Source organism: Misgurnus anguillicaudatus, chromosome 9 (assembly GCF_027580225.2).
Source record: "Misgurnus anguillicaudatus chromosome 9, ASM2758022v2, whole genome shotgun sequence".
NCBI classification, from domain to species: Eukaryota; Metazoa; Chordata; class Actinopteri; order Cypriniformes; family Cobitidae; genus Misgurnus; species Misgurnus anguillicaudatus.
This window is the reverse complement of record NC_073345.2, coordinates 4,355,112-4,375,761: the sequence shown is the minus strand read 5'-3', so window position 1 is coordinate 4,375,761 and position 20,650 is coordinate 4,355,112. Positions and strand designations below refer to the sequence as shown.

At 37.0% G+C, this 20,650-nt stretch overlaps 1 protein-coding gene across 1 annotated transcript; it reads left to right on the top strand.

The window, feature by feature from the left end:
- Positions 1-5,076: 5,076 nt before the first annotated feature.
- Positions 5,077-19,487, top strand: LOC129423448 (interferon-induced GTP-binding protein Mx3). The gene is given in 14 exon segments (XM_073871048.1): positions 5,077-5,259; positions 7,989-8,185; positions 8,386-8,523; positions 8,970-9,124; positions 12,398-12,536; positions 13,588-13,786; positions 14,028-14,106; positions 16,162-16,284; positions 18,164-18,296; positions 18,449-18,557; positions 18,559-18,602; positions 18,740-18,816; positions 18,915-19,136; positions 19,263-19,487. Coding segments are annotated over 14 exon segments (2,007 nt in total). The 5' UTR covers positions 5,077-5,092.
- The last annotated feature ends 1,163 nt before the right edge of the window (positions 19,488-20,650 follow it).

The following is a 20,650-nucleotide window of genomic DNA, read 5'->3' as shown; positions in this document are numbered from 1 at the left end:
TGTTCAGGTAGAGCTATATTCATTTTTAAATGCCCACACTAACTATTATATAAAAATTAAACATGTTTTGACCAATGGTGAATCTCATTTATTAAATTGTGTATGTGGATGTGTGCCATATTATTACCATACATGCAACCAAAGATTTAACTAATAGAACACAAAATTGCTTACAAAACATAAAAATCCTCATAGATCAAGTGACTTATTTTTACTCTCAAAGTACACCACATCTGTTGGTTTATTTTGGGGCATATAGTAAATAAAGGCAAAAAAATGAGTGAGTAAACTTTCTTTCTATTGCTGTTTCAAATAGCCCATCATAATCTATCTTTCAAGTGCTAATGGCATGTATGTTACTAGTTAGTTTCAATAACGTGTCCGCCCCCAGAAAAGTTCAGGCTCAGGAATTTTTTGCTTTAACCACTGAACATCTGTATTCAGGAATGAATTCAAATCTATTTAAACGTTACGTTGTAGTTTATTTTAACTAAACAGTTACTAATAGCACTTTTCTGACTCTTGATTATTATGGTCTTCTTATCCTCTGGATTAACCAGGTCCCTGTTAAAAAGAGCAAGATTGTGGGGTAATGAGTGTACCAGGGGCGTGTCTAGAAGGGGGGCATGGGGTGGCACCGCCCCCCCTTGGAATATGATTGCCCCCCCCCTGGTGCCCCCCCTCCAATCTTATTGGGCCAGCTAGATTTACTGTCAACCTGAAAATGCCCACCGCACCATTGGACCAGAGAGCTGTCAATCACTGTTTGATTTGAGACTCGCGCGAACGCGAAGACGAAGCGAGCATAGTAGTTGCTTTCTTCTGCTGAACACAAAAAAGAAAAGAGTTAAGAATGCCGGTAACCAAAATCAGTTGATGGATCCCATTGACTTCATATGTAGGAACAAAATAACATGCAGTCAATGGGGTTCATCAACTTTCTGGCTACTAAGATTCTTCAAAATATTTTATTTTGTTTTCAGCCGAAGAAAAACTCATACAGGTTTGAAATAACTCTAGGATGAGTAAATTATGACAATTTATTTAAAGTGAACTATTCTGGAACAGAACTGTTGTTTAATCCATGCAAAATACAAAAAATTACTACCATCTATATTAGAACATGTGGCATTGCACAAGATTTTGTGAACCATGCTTAATATTTTCTAAACCAGTATTTATTTTCATTTGAATTTTTTGATTGCCCCCCCCCCCCTGACTGGTTCTTGGTCCCCCCTGTGCCCCCCCCCCCCCCCCCATTTATAAAATCCTGGAATCGCCCCTGGAGTGTATGGGGTGACAAGGCAGATGGGTGCACTTAGACAAGGATAGCCACCATCCCAGAGGATGCACTTGCCTGCAGGTGGAAATGGGCTGGCAGCATACACAGCGCTGTTTCTCAACACCCTGACATCATGCACAGACCCAGAATATCCCACAAAGTGCTCAGCTGATTCATTAAAAAAGCTGCAGAATTTCCACAGTGTTGAGATGGCAGTAAATATGTGATAGTTCGATAAAAAATACATTTGAATAAAGTTTTGTTTTATGTGGTATGGACTTCTTTGTTTATTCATTTATTCATATTTATTCATGTTTCCTGTTGTTTTAAATAAAATAAAAAATCATTAATTCATGCATTATTCATTCCTTGACTGAAAATGTATGTAATCACATCACCTGCATTTGTCTAGTTTGTATTCAAGCATAGCTGTAATTGCAGTTTACTTGTTTACTCTTTTTTTGTCCACTAAGAAAATAATAAAGTATTGGTCAGCTGTTGTCATTATTGTGCATAACTGCTAATTGCCACTTTAGGACAGTGGCTGTTTTTTTTTTTTTTTTTTTTTTTAAACCATTTCAAGCAATTCTGTTGTATATGTGTGTACATGTATAGCCGATATATAAAGTGTGGATATATGAGTGTATATGTCAGTATGTATGTATATGGGAGATGTGTTCTATGTTTTTATATTGTGTTAGTCTGGATATATATTTATTGGTCTATATATACATATTTCTTTTTTTATTGCTCGAAATAAACTTCAATCAAACCAAAAACCATATGTTGTTGGTAATGATTCAGTGTTTGTAATGGTAATACTTCAACTTAAACTCAAATAATTTCAAAGCAAACTGAAGGTTTTGTGGTGGAAAAAGAGAAAGACTTCTGTAAAAAAGGGATTTGATGATCACTGATCTGATTGTATGTTATTCTTTGTTGTCATCATTCAGTTTGGATTTGATCTTAAATGTATTTTTTTTACAAAGTAGCTGATATTGCCATAGCGACAACAAGAAGCCAGTGGATAGTGTTGGGAAGTCGCTCGTTCGCAAACGACACAGTAATTAATTTTTTTACCCATCGCAATATGACCTCTAAAACGATAAAACACATGAATATAAAAATGCATTACTAGAACAACTTATTAAGATCATGTTTTTTTTAGGAAAAATACCCAATGAAGTGAGCATGAGGACTGTTAAGAAGGTTTAGTGTGAAAGAATTTGTGATGATGAGATCAAATGGGGTGGAATTCATGTAAACAGCCCCACCAAAGAGAAAAATGCAGATTAATGGCACCACCCAAGATTACAAGTTTTATTTAGCATAATTTTCACTTTCATTCTGTCGCTCAAGACATTGAAAAGGTTTATCTAAAATTCAAAGAATGTGTTTATTTATGGGTGGCGTTAAGTTGTGTTTTCACGCAGAGCAAAATAAAAGTGAAAATGTGAAAAGTGCTTTCATTATTAGTGTTTGAAATACTGTATTATTCTTTTAATCTGTGATAATGTAATTAGATTCTGGGAAATTCTGAACAGAATAAAGGAATTCCACACGCTAAAAATGAAAACACTTTTCACATTTTTACTTTCATTTTACTTTGGTACTATAAATTCAGTTTGCTGCAGATAACTTCAGACACTGTGTTGAGTTTACAACTATAAGAAACATTAAATAAACTTTCATAGAATTTGCATAAAAATATTTTTTTATAACTAAAGAATGGACAGTACAACTAAACATTACAGCTTTCTTTCTTTTCTCTCACCTGGTTTTTCAGATAATAATTGGGAAGATGACAAGGAAGGGTAAGACAAAAAAATGTATATGCTTTATGATGTTTATTTACTTTATTGGCCTCATATTGGTACTGGGTAACGCAATGATTAGTTTTTAAGAAATTATTAGTTTTTTGTGTTGTCCAATTAGATATTACTTGGTCATTAGTATAGGTTCACTATCCATGCGTCTAAAATCTTATATTGTTATTTATTATTATGGGCCAATTACCTTATTCTATAAGAAAGTAAATTGAATTCCTCCACACTATGAGAGAGGATTTGTTTGATTGGCACAGGAAGGTGAGTTGTCTTTAATTTCTGGGTTGATTTGGTCTGGAGTGTGTCTTTTTGCAGGTGTTTTTGGGTGGTCAGCTTTCATTTTATCTTTTTATAGTGCATGTACTCAATTGTTATCTATATTCTAAAATTGCCACACTGTAAAAAATGATTGGCTGTCTTAATTTTTTTCTTAAATGAACTCAGATTTAAAAGTAATTTCAACTTAATATTATTTATCTTGACAAGAGATAAATTGCTACAAATTAAAAATGAAGTTTTTAAAAAATGAAGTTGACATATTTCAACTATTTTTCATAAGTTAAAATAACTCATCTCTAGATAAGATAAAAAATAGAAAGTTGAAATGACTTGGCAAAATGTAAGGCAGCAAATAATTTTTTTACAGTGCATGCATTCGTTATTTCTTGATTTTTCTGTAATTTTCTTTGTTTCTATTACATGTAAAGTTAAAACAACTATATATAAATACATTTGAACAACTGAAAACATTACCTACTGAATTAATTCAGATGTAGCCTTTTACATCCATCAAAATAACAACTTGACAACATGAATAACCACAACGAACAGTTGTTTCCTTATTTATTTACATTTGAATAGACCTGCATTATTATTTTCTGACATTTGTTTACCGGAGACGCCGCTTATTCTTTCACCTTCTACGTTTTCCCTAATGTTCGGTTCAAACACTATGAATTCGTACATTAAGGTGACCAGATTTTTAAGATGAAAACATTTCCTAGATCAATGGACAAAATATCATTAAAATATAATTTGTTGTTATCTATGAATTAAAAAATGAGGACAAAACGTTTTTTTTTTGAAAGTTTCCTTCTTTTTATTGTTGTGGGTTCACTGCAAAAAAATGACTGACTTAGCCTACTTACTTCTTTCTTAATAGTATTTTTGTCTTGTTTTTAGTATAAATATCTAATCTTAAATCAAGATGCATTTTCTTGATAAGCAAAATCCCCTAACAAAAAAAATCTAGCTTTAAGACAAATAATAATAAATTGATAATAAATTTGTGCTTAATACATGCAAAAAAAATTGCCAATTACCCCAGACATTTTTTTAATTAACTCTTTCCCCGCCAGCATTTTTTATGATTTTCACAAAATTTTAATGCCTTCCGGAAAATGCTCCTTTTTAAATATATAAACATACAATATAAGAAATAAAAGAACAGACCCTCTCAAAAAAATTTCATCCTTCCTTTCTGTGTTCTGTTTTTATCATCTCTCAAATATGTGTAGGTTTCATCAAAAACACAAACTTTTGAGCAAAAAGCTGAGATAATTCCATTTTTGTGAAAGACTTTTGATAGAGATCCCATTCAGAGCGATCTTTAAAACATACAGCTGTTTGCCCTAGGGGCAATACTTCCGGGTTTTATAAGTTGCGCCACCTGGTGGATAATAGCGGTATTGCAGATTGACGAGATAACTTGTCAATGGCGGGGAAAGAGTTAAGTGTTGGCAGATTTTTTTGTGCTTGTTTTAAGCACAAATTTGATATTTTTGGTCTAAAAACTAGACTAAGGGGGCGTGCACACCAAAGCTTTTACGCCCGCGGCCGGCGCATGTTTTCAGTTGTTTCCAATTGTTTCCAATGGAAGCTCTGCGTTTTTCAAATAAGCCAGCAGCTAGCGGTTTTCTTCCGCGCTGAAAACCTGTGTCCGGCGGATTTTCCACGCTCAGCGCTGAGCGCCGAGAGTTGGAAAATGTCCGTTCTCATGCTCCGCTCGTCAATGTCAGTTCTCACGCGGCCATCCAATCACAGTGGAGGAGGGGCAGGACAAGTATCACAGCAACCAACCATCTCACAGCTGACGTATCAGAGCTACCAAAGCGCTCACCTGAAAAACAGCTGGCATTCGGCGTTGTCCAGGTGTTTCAGCCGCGTTTAAAAGTTTTGGTGTGCACCACCCCTTATTTTCTTAGGTCATGTTGCTCATCAAGAAAATGCATCTTGATTTAGGAATTTTTTAATTTGTACTGAAAACAAGAGTTTGCAGTGTTTCTAATTCAACTAATTGAACAATTTCTGAAGACGAAATCGAATTTTTTCCCCTTTTTATACAATGCACAGAGACATACTTCATCAAACATTACACTACTTCAGCTTGCTTTTATAGCATTTTAAACGCGAAGAACAGAATGAATAATGCAAAATGTAAATATGAAGAGTTTGGTTCCAAAACGCAATTAATCCATTTTGACAAATTTCGGTAAAACGTGGTGACAAGATGAAAACCACTATTTTCTGTTACAAACTTTCATTATAAAAACTGATTATTTTTTCCACAAAATGCAGTAAATCCATGACAATTTTTTTTTCAAAAATCTATAAATCTAGTCAATTAATATATAAATGTGCATTCATCTTTGCCTTTTAATATTCATTTAGTTGACTAGTGGTACACACTGATTAAAAATAAACATTAATGGCATTAATCAAAACACTTACTTTGTTATATTAATGACACTGTCATTGCTGCTGTTATACTTGATGTTGTCGCTTAACTTTTTTCACAGTGATCAGCTGTAAAATGTTTTGGGCCTCCTCGATTCTCGTAGCTTTGAGTAAAATTATGGAAAGTTTTTCATAAGATCCTCTGGGGTCAATGTGTTAGCATGACAGAAGCTTGATGCTGTCGGGAGAACAAGCAGCCGTCTCCCGAGTGCCTCTCGCGTAAATTATTAGATGTTGATGGCTTACTTTTCTTTCCCGTCACAGAAAACCATCACAGGTTTAGCAATGTCATTAAAGTATTATTTTGTTTTTGTTTGTTTGTTGATCACGAAGTACAAAGTAGATGAGGAAAACAAGGACTCTGTGTACTCAACGCGCCGCCATTGTTTGTTTACATTGTGTGGAATGGTGCGCTGTAAGTTTATTAAGTAAGGGATAATGTAGAGGCAGCCGGTAGCCATCGGGAAACAAGCCCCGACAGTGTGATCAGGACCCGACGCGAAGCGGAGGGTCTTGTATCACACTGAAGGGGCTTATTTCCCGATAACTACCGGCTGCCTCTACATTATCCCGCTTATTACACGGCTACTTGTCACATAAGAAAAAAACCGGACCTGAATATGAATTTGAAACATTTTATAGGCATATTTGTTTTAAATTTACATTTTTATCCTTCCGCGAAACTTTGCACAGATGCATAAAATGATCGTAATACCTTATTAAGATCCTCTGCTTCATACTTGTCTGTCTCCATTTTTTTCTCTTTTAGCCAGTCTTTGAGAAGTTTTAATGCCCATTCTGTATTTTTTTGTGTGTTGGCTTCGTAGCTGTCATGCTCTATTTTGTCAAGTTCAGTCTCAGTAAGCTCTCTGTGTCTTGTCGTGGTTGTCGAGTGTTTGTCACAAGATGGCGCCAAACAGACAGTAATCTTTATTGATCTTTATTGGCGCGGAGCGATTTTACTCGTACAAGTAGTCCGGCTATGCGTTATTACTTTGGAGCGGTTATTATTTGAAAAGAACGAACCTGCAAATGTCTCAACTGACCAATCAGAATCAAGCATTCCAGAGAGCCGTGTAATAAGCGGATTTATTGCATTCTGTAGAAAAGGAGGAGTGGTGTTTATAGCGTTTTGGGAAAAAAGGGAGAAAAGATGACAGAATAACACGACGGATATTGGATTTCAAGTAAAATTAAGAATTTACTTCTAAAAACTGACCTGATATAATACTGATTTTGGCAGTAAATCATTTTCTTCAAAAATGGCATTTATTGCGTTTTGGAACCAAACTCTTCATATATTTAACATTAGCTTACACAAAACAAATGCTCAGTACCATGCTGTGATCAGTTAACTTCATTGGTTTATTACTTTAACATGAGTAGTTAGTACCTTAACCCCTGATAACTTTGACTGTTTTCATATCTTAAGATATCTTGACTGAAGATAACTTGATGGCGCGTTCTTGTTTGTCTCGTAGTAAATTCTTATTCACTAAAGCAGTGACACGCAACCAAGTTACAGTGTATCCCGGCCCCCTCTGCTGGTGAAAATTATCATTACATGATTGCTCCGGTCTGGTACTACAAAGGCTACATGTTGATCGGGTTTTTCTGTGTTTTTGCTGGTTGTTTTGGACGTGCTGTAAAACGGGGAAATATTCCGGGGACAGCTCCGGTCTGTATTATGTATGAGTAAGTATGAGTATTATGTACGATAAGGTGACCAGACGTCCCCGTTTTCCGGGGACAGTCCTGTTTTTTGGTGTCCTCCGGGACATCTGATAACCTTATCGTACATTATACTCACCTTGCCTATTGCTTTTTGGCTTCTATATAGGAAGTAGGCTATTTCAGATGCAGCAATTCTGTTTACCATTTTAGCCAGTTGATTGCTCGTAGGCTAGGGTAATGAGAGACACAGTTAAAACTGTTGTTGCTGAGAAAGTGCATTATCCCTGTGATTGTAACTTGCAGTATTCTGTACTAGAAGTAAACTTCAACAGATGTTTTGTTGTTGTGTGCATCTCTTAATACATCCATGAACACACACTAGCCACAGACAAACAATTTTTACTGATGCCTTGGAAAACATTATACAAATACCAAACCATAACGCAATATTTAAATTGTGATCTTTACAGGAAGGAATTGAGAGGACTGATTCAAGATCATTTGGAGGAGAGAATACGTCCATACATTAATCTTATTGACACTCTGCGATCAGTTGGCATTCAGAATGATCTGGCCCTGCCAACTATTGTAGTAATTGGAGACCAAAGTTCTGGAAAAAGTTCTGTGTTGGAAGCACTGTCTGGTGTTGCCCTTCCTAGAGGGACTGGTGAGAACTGTTTTCTCTCTTATAAGCCATACTAGATATTTATGTTCATAATATGAATTGCTAATAAATAGCTAAAACAAGTAAACTATTGAGTTTATTTTATCAGCAACCTACATTACTATGTTGAAATGTACTAATTACTTCACCAGTAGAGTCTGATTGATATGTTAGTTGAAGTGTAAAATGTTTTTTTTTTCAAGGAATTGTGACTAGATGTCCACTAGAACTGAAGTTACGGAAGGTAAGGAGTGGAATTAGCTGGAAGGCATCGTTATCTTACCGTGACAAAAATGTTGAAATCAAGAATCCCTTATCAGTTGAACAGCTCATTGCAGATGGTAAGTAGTCTCAAGTACATTAGGTGCTCAACCAATGCCTATTCCACTGTGATAAATAAAATACATTTACATGTGAAACGCATTTGTGAAAATACAGCCAAGTGGAGTTAAGGGACAGTTTGCATCTTTTAGTCAGAACAGGTGCTGTTATTTTGAAATCGTTTCAAGGTATTATTTTTGAAAGTTCAATCTTGTATCCAAAAGTGTACTGATTACATTGATATTGCTGAACAATACTGACATTATCAAATTTGTAATTTGTACTGGAATACATTTTTTATGTAAATGTTAAGGTATTTAATGCATACAGGTTATGAAACATATACTATATCATAAAAATAACTGTTTATTTGGCCATGAAAAGTATGTCATTATTTACCATTCCTCATGTTATTTCAAAAACGCTATGACTTTCCTCAGTGTGTATTTTCATGTGTGTTTCACAGCTCAAAATGAACTGGCAGGGAAAGGGGTTGGAATCTGTGATGAGCTCATTACTTTAGAGATTATGTCACAAAATGTGTGTGACCTCACGCTGATTGATTTACCTGGAATAGCAAGAGTCCCAGTAAAAGGACAGCCAGAAGATATTGGAAATCAGGTTAGTGTTAAATGTCATTGGTTCCCAAACTTTTCCACCGGGCCCCCCTTTCTTACAGAATTTTTTTAATATCCTCAAACCCCCAACCTACAAGCTACCCTTATAAAGAAACTCTCAGATATATCCTACGCTGTCAAAAATAAAGGTGCAAAGCTGTCACAGCTAAGACATAAGCACCAGGTTCTCAGGTGTAGCGCCGCCATCTTACTTGAAGAACCAAATGAATGTGAGCGGAGAGGACCAACCTGCTGCATCACAGACATCCTGAACTGAAACCCTTAGCCACAAGGCCCTCGAGGCTGCCATACCCTTATTGTTCTTCACATCCAACTCTGGAGAGCCGGTGCCCTGCAGAGTTTAGCTTCAACTTTAATCAAACACACCTGAGCAAGCTCATCCGTGTCTTCATGATAACTAGAAAATCACAGGTTGGAGCTTAACTCTGCAGGGCACTGACTTTCCAGGATGGATGTGAAGAACACAATGAGCTCTGGCGGCAATAGACAAAGGATGTCCAGAGGTCTTGAAAGCAAGAGAAATAGCCTCAACTATCCACTTACTAAGGATTTGCTTGGTTGCCGGAAGACCTTTCTTGGGTAAGCCAAAGCATACAAAATTTTCTAACATCTGCTCCACTTAGAAGACCTTTGAACATAAGTATGCTCACACTGGATGCATAGCTTCTCCTGGTTTTGATCCCTAAATGGGAGAGGTCAGAGAGCTTGCAAACAATGGGGCACAGCACGTTAGTCAGTACCTTAGTTACATAGCCGGGCCTCAGGTACAGAAAAACCTTAACCATACCCGGTGCAAATTCCTGACATGTAGGGGAAACCAACAGGGCAGCCACTCTCCTCAGAGAAGTGATCGCTAATAGAAATACTTAAGTGCCACAAACTTGACTAGAACAGTCTCAATGGGCTCAAACAAGACTATGGATAGAATATCCAGAACAATAGCCACGTCCGAAGCTGTTTTCCTTGTGTGGCTCACAGGCCTCAAACTTCAAGTGCCATGAAGGAAGCAAGTTATCAACCTATCTTCCCCAGTCACTGCACACGATCCCCCATTGGTCACGTTCCCGCGCAACCTGCGCACACTCTCTCCCTCCCACTTATCCTCTGTGGTCTCTTCCACGCTCTCCCCTACTAACCAACTCCCAACGCTACCAACACACTATGTTCCACTCTTACATCCTGCTTAGACAGATTATGCCCCCTGACATCTGCACCGTCCCTGCCACACCATCTGCCCCTTGGCTATCTAAGGTTCTCGGTGAACATCGCTCCAGACTCAGGGCTGCAGAGAAGAAGTGGCACAGATCAAATGATCCTGCTGACCTCTGTGTCTATCAGTCTCTTCTTACCTCCTTCTACATGGATGTCTCTTCTGCTAAGACCCAATACTATCACTCTAAAATCAACAGCTAACCTGACTCTTGCACCCTCTTCAAGACCTTCTCTACTCTTCTTTGTCCACCTGCCCCCCCACCTTCATCTGACTTAACGGCTGATGATTTTGCTTCCTTCTTTGTGAAAAAAACTAATACAGCAGTCAGTTCTCTGAACCGTCGCTTCTTGCGCATACTCAAACCTCTGAGGCATTCTCGCTTCCCTCCTTCTCTCTCCTATCTGAAGCAGATGTTTCCAAGGTCTTTGTTTCTAACCATCCGTCAACCTGCTCGCTAGATCCCATACCCACCCATCTCCTTCAGGCCATCTCACCGTCGGTTATCCCTGCTCTCACCCACATTATCAATTCATCTCTTTCCACTGGTACCCTCCTTGCAGCATTTAAAGAGGCTCGGATAACCCCGCTGCTGGAGAAACCCACACTCAATCCTGCTATGCTAGAGAACTTCAGACCTGTTTTTTCTTCCCTTCATTGCCAAGACTCTTCAGCTCTCCTCTTTCTTCACACAAAGCAACCTCCTCAGTCTGGTTTCAAAAGCGGACTGCGCTGCTCTCAGTCATTGAAGCCCTAAGGCAGGCAAGGTTAGCTTCCAAATCATCTGTGTTGATCTTACTGGATCTGTCCGCCGCTTTTGACACAATAAATCACCACATCCTACTGTCGACCCTCATAGCTATGGGTGTCTCTGACATATCGCTTCTATGGTTCAAGTCGGGTATCCTGAAGAGGTGACGTCTTAATGGAATCCCTGAAGTCTAAGCTTTCCAACGATGTGCCGCATGACCGTATATTTTGAAGATTTAATGCTTCAACGTTACAATGACGTTTATGCAGGCTCACGTACAAGGGAGGGGGTGTACCGTGTACGGCACAGTGTTCGTTATCAGGTTAAAGTCTACAACAAAGATGAGGTCAATACGAAAAAGACAACTAAATGGGCGGTTAACACTTTCAGTGACTTTTCCAATGACAGAACAATTGTGATTTCGAGATCTACTCTGCTTCTCTTTTAAATAAGACATTGCGGGAGAAAAACATCTTACGCTTACTTTTTTGGAAAATGCAGTACATTGCCACCGCGCCTTTTAGCGCTATTGACGAATTATGTAAAAACAGAAACATAGAAAAAAAAGCATTGGGTCCTGTTGTGCGATGTAGGAGTATTATGGGCTGATCAGACAAAAATAGTGTGAGATGTGTGATACATCCACACTGTAGTCCACACTGACTGCATCTGACACAAGAAAAAAAGGGGGAGGGGTGGTGCCTGCTAAGAGATGATTGGGCCAGCCCAGTGTCAGTATGGAAAATGAACCAATGGGCCGCTGTCCCTGCTTTATGGGCCGGTCGTTGGCCAATAAAAAAAATCATATTATATTTACCGGCCCCCAAGTGCGTCAGCCCACCAGGCATTTGCCCGGTATGCCAGATTACCAGTCCAGGTATATAGTATGGTACACTTATCTACTACTAACAAAAATGAATACCCCCATGTATTCCATCCTAGTCCATATAATATGGCCTGGAATAAAGTACTAATTCTTACATTATCTAAATAGAAATGACTTGATTGACTTTAAAAGTGCTATGCTTTGTTTTTCTTTGCTCTTCCTTGTTTTCTTTGTTTCTGTTTTATGTGAAGCTGTATAAGGAACAATTTTTAAAAGCACTATGTAAATAAAATTTTATTGGCGGTCTGCTGCTACGCATTGAGTCATAACCTTTCAACTACACTTGTTTCTCATTGTACACATATGGCACTATAATGTGGGTTTAACCCTGTAAAAGCGGTGCTAATCCTGCTTCAGAGATGTGGTGCTTAGAATTACCTGACCTAACAAATGACTTTATATGTTGTAGATTAAACGTCTTATCTTCAAATTTATTGAGAAGAGTGAAACTGTAAACATGGTGGTCGTCCCTTGTAACATCGATATTGCAACAACAGAAGCACTAAAAATGGCACAAGAAGTGGATCCTGATGGTAAAAGAACTTTAGGTAAGAAAGGGCACACTCATATATACTTAACCAGACCGAACTGTACAAGTAAAATTGTCCCCACTCTCCAGTATGCATGCATTCACACTACACTTTATGATCAGTACCAGAGTACACTTATCATATTAAATGATGCAATTATTTTAAAGAAATGCGATAGAGTTCATCATAATTATAGGTTAAGGCTTATTAAGTGATTTTGAAAACAAACCATACTTCGGGGTCAAGCCAACCAGGTTTGGGTACCAAATGCCTAGTGTTAGCACGCTCTAATAGATAATCAGTTTACAAACTGGTCTTTAAATGTCATAAAAAGTAAATGCAAAAAAACATCACATAACCATTATGTTAGATAACTGGAGTTGTGTCCCAAAGGACACATACTGTGCGTTCACACCAGACACGGAAGAGGCGGCAAGCGCAGGTGATTTACATGTTAAGTCAATGCAAAGACACGAATAAACATCCTGCGGCACGGCATGCGCAAATGGCGTGAGACGCACGGAAGGAATTGAGCGTTGCCGCGGAAAAGCGCACGAGTTGAAAAACTGAACTTTGCAGGATATTTGCGTCGTGTTAACCAATCAGGAGCTTGCTTTAGTAGTGACATGATAACAGGAAGTGAGCGAAGTCACAGAAGCCATGATGCGAATGTCACGTGCGGCTTCACACGCGAATGAAGCGAGTGAACTCAAAATGTTCAAGCGTCCAATTACGCGCGGATAGCGCATTTTTGCCCCTCTTCGGCGTCTGGTGGGAACGCATAGTAACACAGACAGGAGAGTTTAATTTTTTTTAACTTTGGCAAAAGTATTTACTTGATACCATTAAATTTATTCACATTCACACATTTATTCCTAATCCTATCCCTATAAAGGCTCCATCACTGTTTCTTGTGAATAACATTACATGACTCACGAAAATGACATGTTTTGTAGTTTGCATCATTGGATAATACCATCTTTCTGTGGAGTGAAAACAGTATCAAAACCTCCCACAAAAACATAAACAAAAAAGTTATTACAAAATACCTTTTTTCCATTTAATACAGCAATTTTGACCAAGCCGGATCTCATTGACAAGGGCACAGAGCAAAACATTCTGGCAATTGTCCAGAACAAAGTTATCCCTCTCAGCAAAGGTTACATCATGGTGAAGTGTAGAGGCCAAAAGCAAATTGATGAGAAAATGTCTCTGGAGAAGGCCACACAAATGGAGACAGACTTCTTCAAAAATCATGAGGTTTTCAGGTAATAATCTGGAAAAAAATGTTTTTTCTTTAAATTAATGTTAGATTTACTTTTTGGTCCTTTGTCCTTGCCATGATAACTCAAGGCACAAGCCAGCAACAGAATTCTGCATTTTTGAACCTAGTTGATTGGTTTCTATTGCTGTTAGCTCATAAGCAAGGTCAAGTTAATGTTTAAATCAAATTAATTGGTTATCAGTCTTTACTGGACTAAAACACTATACAAATGTTTATTTCTTCAGTTGCCTACTAAATGAGGACAAAGCTACAATTAAATGTCTTGGAACCAAACTCTCCCAGTATCTTGTTGATCATATCAAAGTAAGTGTGTCTTAAAATCTCCCCCACAGTTCTTTGCACAGCAGCATATTGAAATTCGAAAATGTCTTTTCAAAAATGTCTTTTCATCTCCATTTCCACTCCTGGAATTATTTTAGTCACTTTGTGCACAATACTGTAAAAAAAATCAGTAGAAATTGCAACTGGGTTGCCGGTAATTTACCGTAGATTTAAATTTGTTATTTACTGGCAACATTTTGTTCAAAGTTAAATGAACATTAAACATTTACAAGTCTTTGTCTTTACAGAGTAAAACTAAAAAAACAGCATCAAGCTAAACATTCTGGGAAACAACATCTGAAGCAAAAAAACAGAAAAAGGTTGATGATGATTTCTGGTTCCCAGAATGCTTTGCATGAGGCTGTTATTGTATAGTTTTATTTTGTAAAGATAAAGACTTGTTAATTTGAACAAACTCTTGCCATTAAATGACATACATTTAAATCTACGGTATATTACCGGCAACCCAGCTGCAATAACATTGTAATTTCTACGGATTTTTTCTTACAGTGTACACACACTGTTTTTGTAAAAAAAATCTTTCTATGCTTCTTTTTTTATAAATATATAAGAAAAAAATGATGAGGACATAGAAAATCTTGATGAAGTCGTTTATTGTGGTAGCAGTGACAAAGCACGTCATACTTTTGGTTCAGCGGAGTCAGACTGAACCCAGAGCAAAGTCAGTCTTAACACTTTATACAGTTTCAAACCTGTTTTCCCACCCCTAATGCTAATGGGGTATATATAATTAAGACTAGTACTAGAAATGACCCCTGTCCCCCACTGTGTGCCCAAATGGGTCATCGGATGGTGTTAAGGAAGTTGGTGGAGCGGGAGGGGGGCAAAGCAAAGAATTGAAAGTTTTGAATAGCTGCTCAGTGTTGGGAGCGTTACTTACCTTTGCGGTGAGGTGTGATGACGTAGCGGTGGTGACGCTAGCTGAAAAAGAAGAAACAAGTGACTGATAGTAGTAACAGCAGTCAGCGGGGTTGTTAGTTTTGTGCCATTTACTTTCAGCAGCCCTGAGCGTAGTTTGTTGCTCACGGAGGATGTTAAACAGCCACCTCTGCCCCATAAAATCCTTACTAATCACACCCGTGCCATGGCTTTGGTATGACTTATCGCAAGAGAACAAAATTACTCTTAAGATGCATAGCATCAGTTAACGGAAACGCTGTCATTTTGACAATATTGCATAATTTTTGCGCAAATCTGTAAAGGAAACGCAGCTAGTGTCAGCTAAATGCTTAATTGTCCCGTAGTTTTTGGACTATAAGCCACACCGGAGTATAAGTCGCATCATTCAAAAATGCGTCATTAACACGATATGACATATATAAGTCACAGTGGACTATACGTCGCGTTAATTTAGAAAATTATTTACCAAAATCTAAGCCGAAGAACAGACATTTAATCTGGAAAGGCAAGTTATTCAACTAAACAATAGCAGACAGAACAGCAGGCTGAATAGATGTCTGTACGTTAAAGTTATATTATCAGTTATTTAAACAATAAACCATAGCATACAGAACTTACCTGGAAGGTTGAATAGTCTAAATTAACCGAACAAGCCAAGTAGTATGAAGTTCGTCATTTCACATTACTGAATCCATTAAATTACATAAATACAGAAGCAGCATATGACGGACTCTCGCGGCTGTAGACGGTAATGTTGTCTCTTGCCTCATAAATGTCAAAATGAATTCATACTGACTTACAAGGCGCACCTGACTATAAGACGCAGCACCAGACAAGGTAAGAAAAAAACGCTGCTTATATTCCGAAAACTACGGCAATAGTAAATGCCCTTTAGGTCACTTGATTCAGACACTGGTCAGTAAATTCCTGCATCACACATGCTTCAGATGAAAGCATTCCCATAGCGTGAACACTATCGAAAGCAACCTAAACTTACCTCAGTTTTTAACATTATGCTGTTTTCTAAGCACCGCTGTTTTTGTTCACAAAACGCAAATCTATTTTTTTGTTTTGCATTGTTGTTATTAAGTATTTTATGTGATTTTCACCTACTAGAAATCACTGCCACTGCTCTCTGAAAAAATAAAGAAGCAGTTGTGGGAGCTGAGGGGTGAGCTCAAAGAGTATGAAGTTGGACCACCCCTGGAACCTCAGGAAACAAGAGCCTTTCTAATTACAGTAAGTTTGTTGAATTTATTAATTTAACCACACAAAAGATTATAGACTTACACGTGGAGAGTTTTCCAAAGTGCTATATGTCAGTAAAACAAAATGTTTTAAGTCAAAGTTTACCAGAAATAAAAAAATATCTAAAGTGCATTTAAATTCCAATATTAAATGCGTTCTCAGTTTGTTGATTATGCTAATGAGCATTTGGTGTCATCTACGCTGTATTCTGATGCTTTGATTGGTTATTTTGAATTTTCAGCACATCTTGCCTGCCAATTACATCAAATCAAATTTTTAGGCGATAATCTGATATTTTCTTCATATATATATATATATATATATATATATATATATATATATATATTCAGCAGTTCTTCCAAATAATTTTTCTAGAAGCTGGTGTTTCCTGTCATTGCTATGCAAAGATTTAAAGAATCAAAATTAAGGCGCAAAAGAGGATGTTTTCGCCGACTGAGAATCCAAAAACTGTTACTGAGTTTTTTAAATGAGCGCATGCCGCCCCCTCCATCACAGCTCATTTCTAGGGAACGCCTTCCTAAACTCGTGCACAAACAAGTGTTTGTTTGCCACCGGCATATGCTGTGTCACGTCAGTGGATTCATTATGTAAAATGATATGATAATAAACACATAAGACATAAAGTTAGATCAGTCGACGCTACTCCCATTTCAACTAGCACATAGCAGACTGGTCACTGCCTTACAACTACAGTACAAGAACAACGTCAATATACCTGAATAACAGTACAACAATAATTATTCCAGAAAGAAAGAATAATCACTGTTACCTCTCGAGAAGAATTTTTGTTCCTCATTTCTCTCCAGCGTTGAAATGTTTCTCCAATAACGACTCTGGTTAGATTACGTTCTTCTGACAATTCTCAGCAACTTCAAAAAAAGTATTTCTTTTACGTCCTCCTTCGGGTTTTTTCTCTTCCATGATGCAAATTCGAGGAGGAAAGCAGGAGCGACAACGAAACAAACCGAAACTAAAGACGGAGTTTCATGCGCTATGCGCATGTGTCGTCTGTATAAAGTTACTGGAGCGCGCACGTCTCTCACAAGGAACGTAATCGCAGTGATTGACAAGTCAGAGGGCCAATCGTTTATGCGATGATTGCATCAACGATTGGCTGATGTTTTTAAGGCCCTACCTTATGACATATTATTTTTATTACTTTCAGTGCACCTAATAAATAGTCTTTTATCATTTAGTAAAAGACAGTTTCAAACAATATTGCAAAAATGTATAAAACAAACATCCTCTTTTGCACCTTTAAAGTAAAAAGAGATGCTAAAATTGTGATTTTGTGGTTGTTGTGCTTTAAAATTGTATAATCCTAATTCACTTGAAGTACTTTGAAAGTCTGAGAGTAATCAGTGTGTTTAGTACTAATGTAAGGGTAACCCTGCCTGGTTTAAATGTTGAAAATGATTAACAGTTAAAAACCTTGGTTAGAAATGTAGAAAAGTAATCAAATGTAATTAGATGCATTATTGCATGTCAAATGTAAATGTTACATTACTTAAAGAAATTGAAATAGCTACACTACTTAACTACTTTTTAAATAGTGTAACTTGTCATTTGTAACCTATTAACTTTCCAAAGTAACCCTCCCAACATTGATGGTTTTTCCCTACAGTGTCCAAACTCAGTAGTGTTGAGTCCAAATTTTAAGGTTCACCAAAAGACTTTATTTGGCAGGTTTTTACATTATGGGTGTGAGTGTAAATTTAAGTGTAAAAGTTTTGCTACACTTAATATTGTTTCAACCAGCAGCATTTGAGAGCAAACTAGAATTTTACTTTTATACACATTTGCCCCTTTAACTTGAAATCCATGTTATAAAATGATGCTATTCTCACAGATGTTAATGGGATTCAATGAGACGATCAAGGACTTGTCATTTGGAGAGCTGATCAGTGAGGATAACCTTTTTGTCCAGCTTCGGGCAGAGTTTGAGAAGTGGAATGATCATCTTATCTCTACTGTGGATTTCTGTCAGTATACACTTGACACATTTCAAAAACATACTGTTAGGTTAAGAATGTACTGCTTTTATATATGTCTTTTCTAATTTTCTTGAGTAGTAGCCTATCTTGTAAGTGCTTGTTAAATTGTCTAATGAAAATGTATCTCGTCCATAAACAAGTTCAAAAGACAATTGCAGAGTTTAAGGTGCAAAGACAGAAATTCAGAGGATGTGAATTGCTGGGCTTCAGCAACTACAAAGTGTTTCAGATGATTTTGCAGAAACATTTAAAATCTCAAGAGGCCTTCTATAGAGACACTCGATGTCATAAAAGGTAGAATCATACATCTTTATTTTCATTGAGGAGTGATGATAAAAACCAAAGATTTTAATGCAACACACTTGCTTGGTTTAATGTCAAACGTAAGGCTTTTGAACATGTTCCTCTTTGAATTTCTGTTTCTCCTTAAGAAACCATCCACAAGCAGTTTGCTGATGTGGCTCATCAGTGGTTCCAGAAGTACCCTTTCCTTCTAAATGTCACTTTGGTAAATATTAAAATTATGAAGAACATTCTTACAATTGTTTCATGTTCTTATCAGTTGGTACATGATCATATATTTATTTTTTCCACTTTAAATCATAGAACAAAATTGACAACATTCATTTAAAGCAGCAAGCCAAAGCAGAGCAAAGGATCTTGGAGCAGTTTGAAATGGAGAACATGATCTATACTCAAGATGCTATCTACTTGAAGTTCTTGAATGAAATTTGCCAAGCTGATGATGATGAGAAATTTTCAAAAGAAAACCTTCCTGGCTTTGATAAAAAATTAATGTATACTGAAATGCTTCAGGCTTATTATCAGGTGTGACAACAAATGGTTAACAATGTTTGCCATCTAAGCATTTAAAAAAAGTTCTTTTTATAGCAGTATCAAATTGGACATGTCCTATTAAGCTGTTTTTAACCAAGTCTGAACACTTTCTTTCAGATCGTGGTGCAGCGGATGGCTGACCAGTTGCCCATGATGATGCTCTATTTCATGCTGAAGGAGACGGCTCGCCTCCTGTGCACTGAGATGCTGAGTTTAATGGATGGTGCACAAGTGAATGAGATCCTGTGTGAGGACTCTGATGTCAGTAGAAAGCGCATCGAAATACAGACACGTCTGGATCGTTTAAATATCGCTCAGGAAAAAATTTGTAATTTTGTTTGAGGGAAACAGTATGTATTTTAACTAGGGCTGTCAATCTATTGAAATATTTATTCTAGATCAGTGGTCGCCAACACGTCAGTATTTGACACTTCCCCTGTAAATCCCACAAGTAAGAGAAAAAATAAGTTGGTCCAGGACCATCGGGATCACCGAGACAATTCCCGGCAGCCTGCCGACTAATTTGCCCTAGCTTTTTGGGGGCCCCAAGCAGATTTCAAAATGAGGCCCCCATCATTTAATATACAAAACATGTAATAACCTTACACAGATTATATCACAATCTGACAATGTCAAATTAACAACACAATATTATTTCAATACGCATGCTACATCGATCTATTTAGTATACATACAACATAACTAAACTGTGCAAAGATTTGGGTGCAACTCACATATATTCAGAGCCGGGTAGTAACTGATTATATGTAATCTGTATTACGTAATCAGATTCCAAAAATCAAGTACTTTTACACTACATTTTAAAATACTCGTAATCAGAGATTTACTATTTTATTGTTACAGATTCCTTTACATGGATTACGTTACATATAACTTTCTTTTTTCCTACTTTTTAAAATGTTAAAAACTTTTCAGTCTTACAAAAGTTTTCATAAGCCAACTGATTTTCAAAGGTGACGTGTTTCATATGTGTATTCTATTAATCTTTACATTCTGTATAAATAGCATTGTAAAGGGCAAATGATTTAGTATTACACTGTACACATTCACACTTATTTTGCCAGCATGGATCACATGCTTAGGAGCTTAAGTTTAAGTGAATGCTTTGTTAAAGAGATGGGGTCTTTAGACTTAAACTGATCAAGTATGCCTGATTCACAAACACTGCTAGGTAGATTTTTTCAGAAATTAGAGGCTAATTGTTTTTTATTCATATGCAACCATTTTGGTTGCAGTCCAAAGCCCAGAGTTCCTAAAGCAAATCCTAAAACTTTACATGTACTGTGAAACCTGGGGTAAAATGGTGGACACAGATGTGCAGCAGCAATGCTTATAAATATTTATATAAAGAAACTCAATTTAAAGTTTATCCTAAATTTCTACAGTTTATAAATGTCTAAAGAGAGAAAAAAATGTATACTTGTTTGCTTCTTTAAAAAAAACAAGAGACTTGATAACTTTGTTGATGCTTTGATTTGAAATTG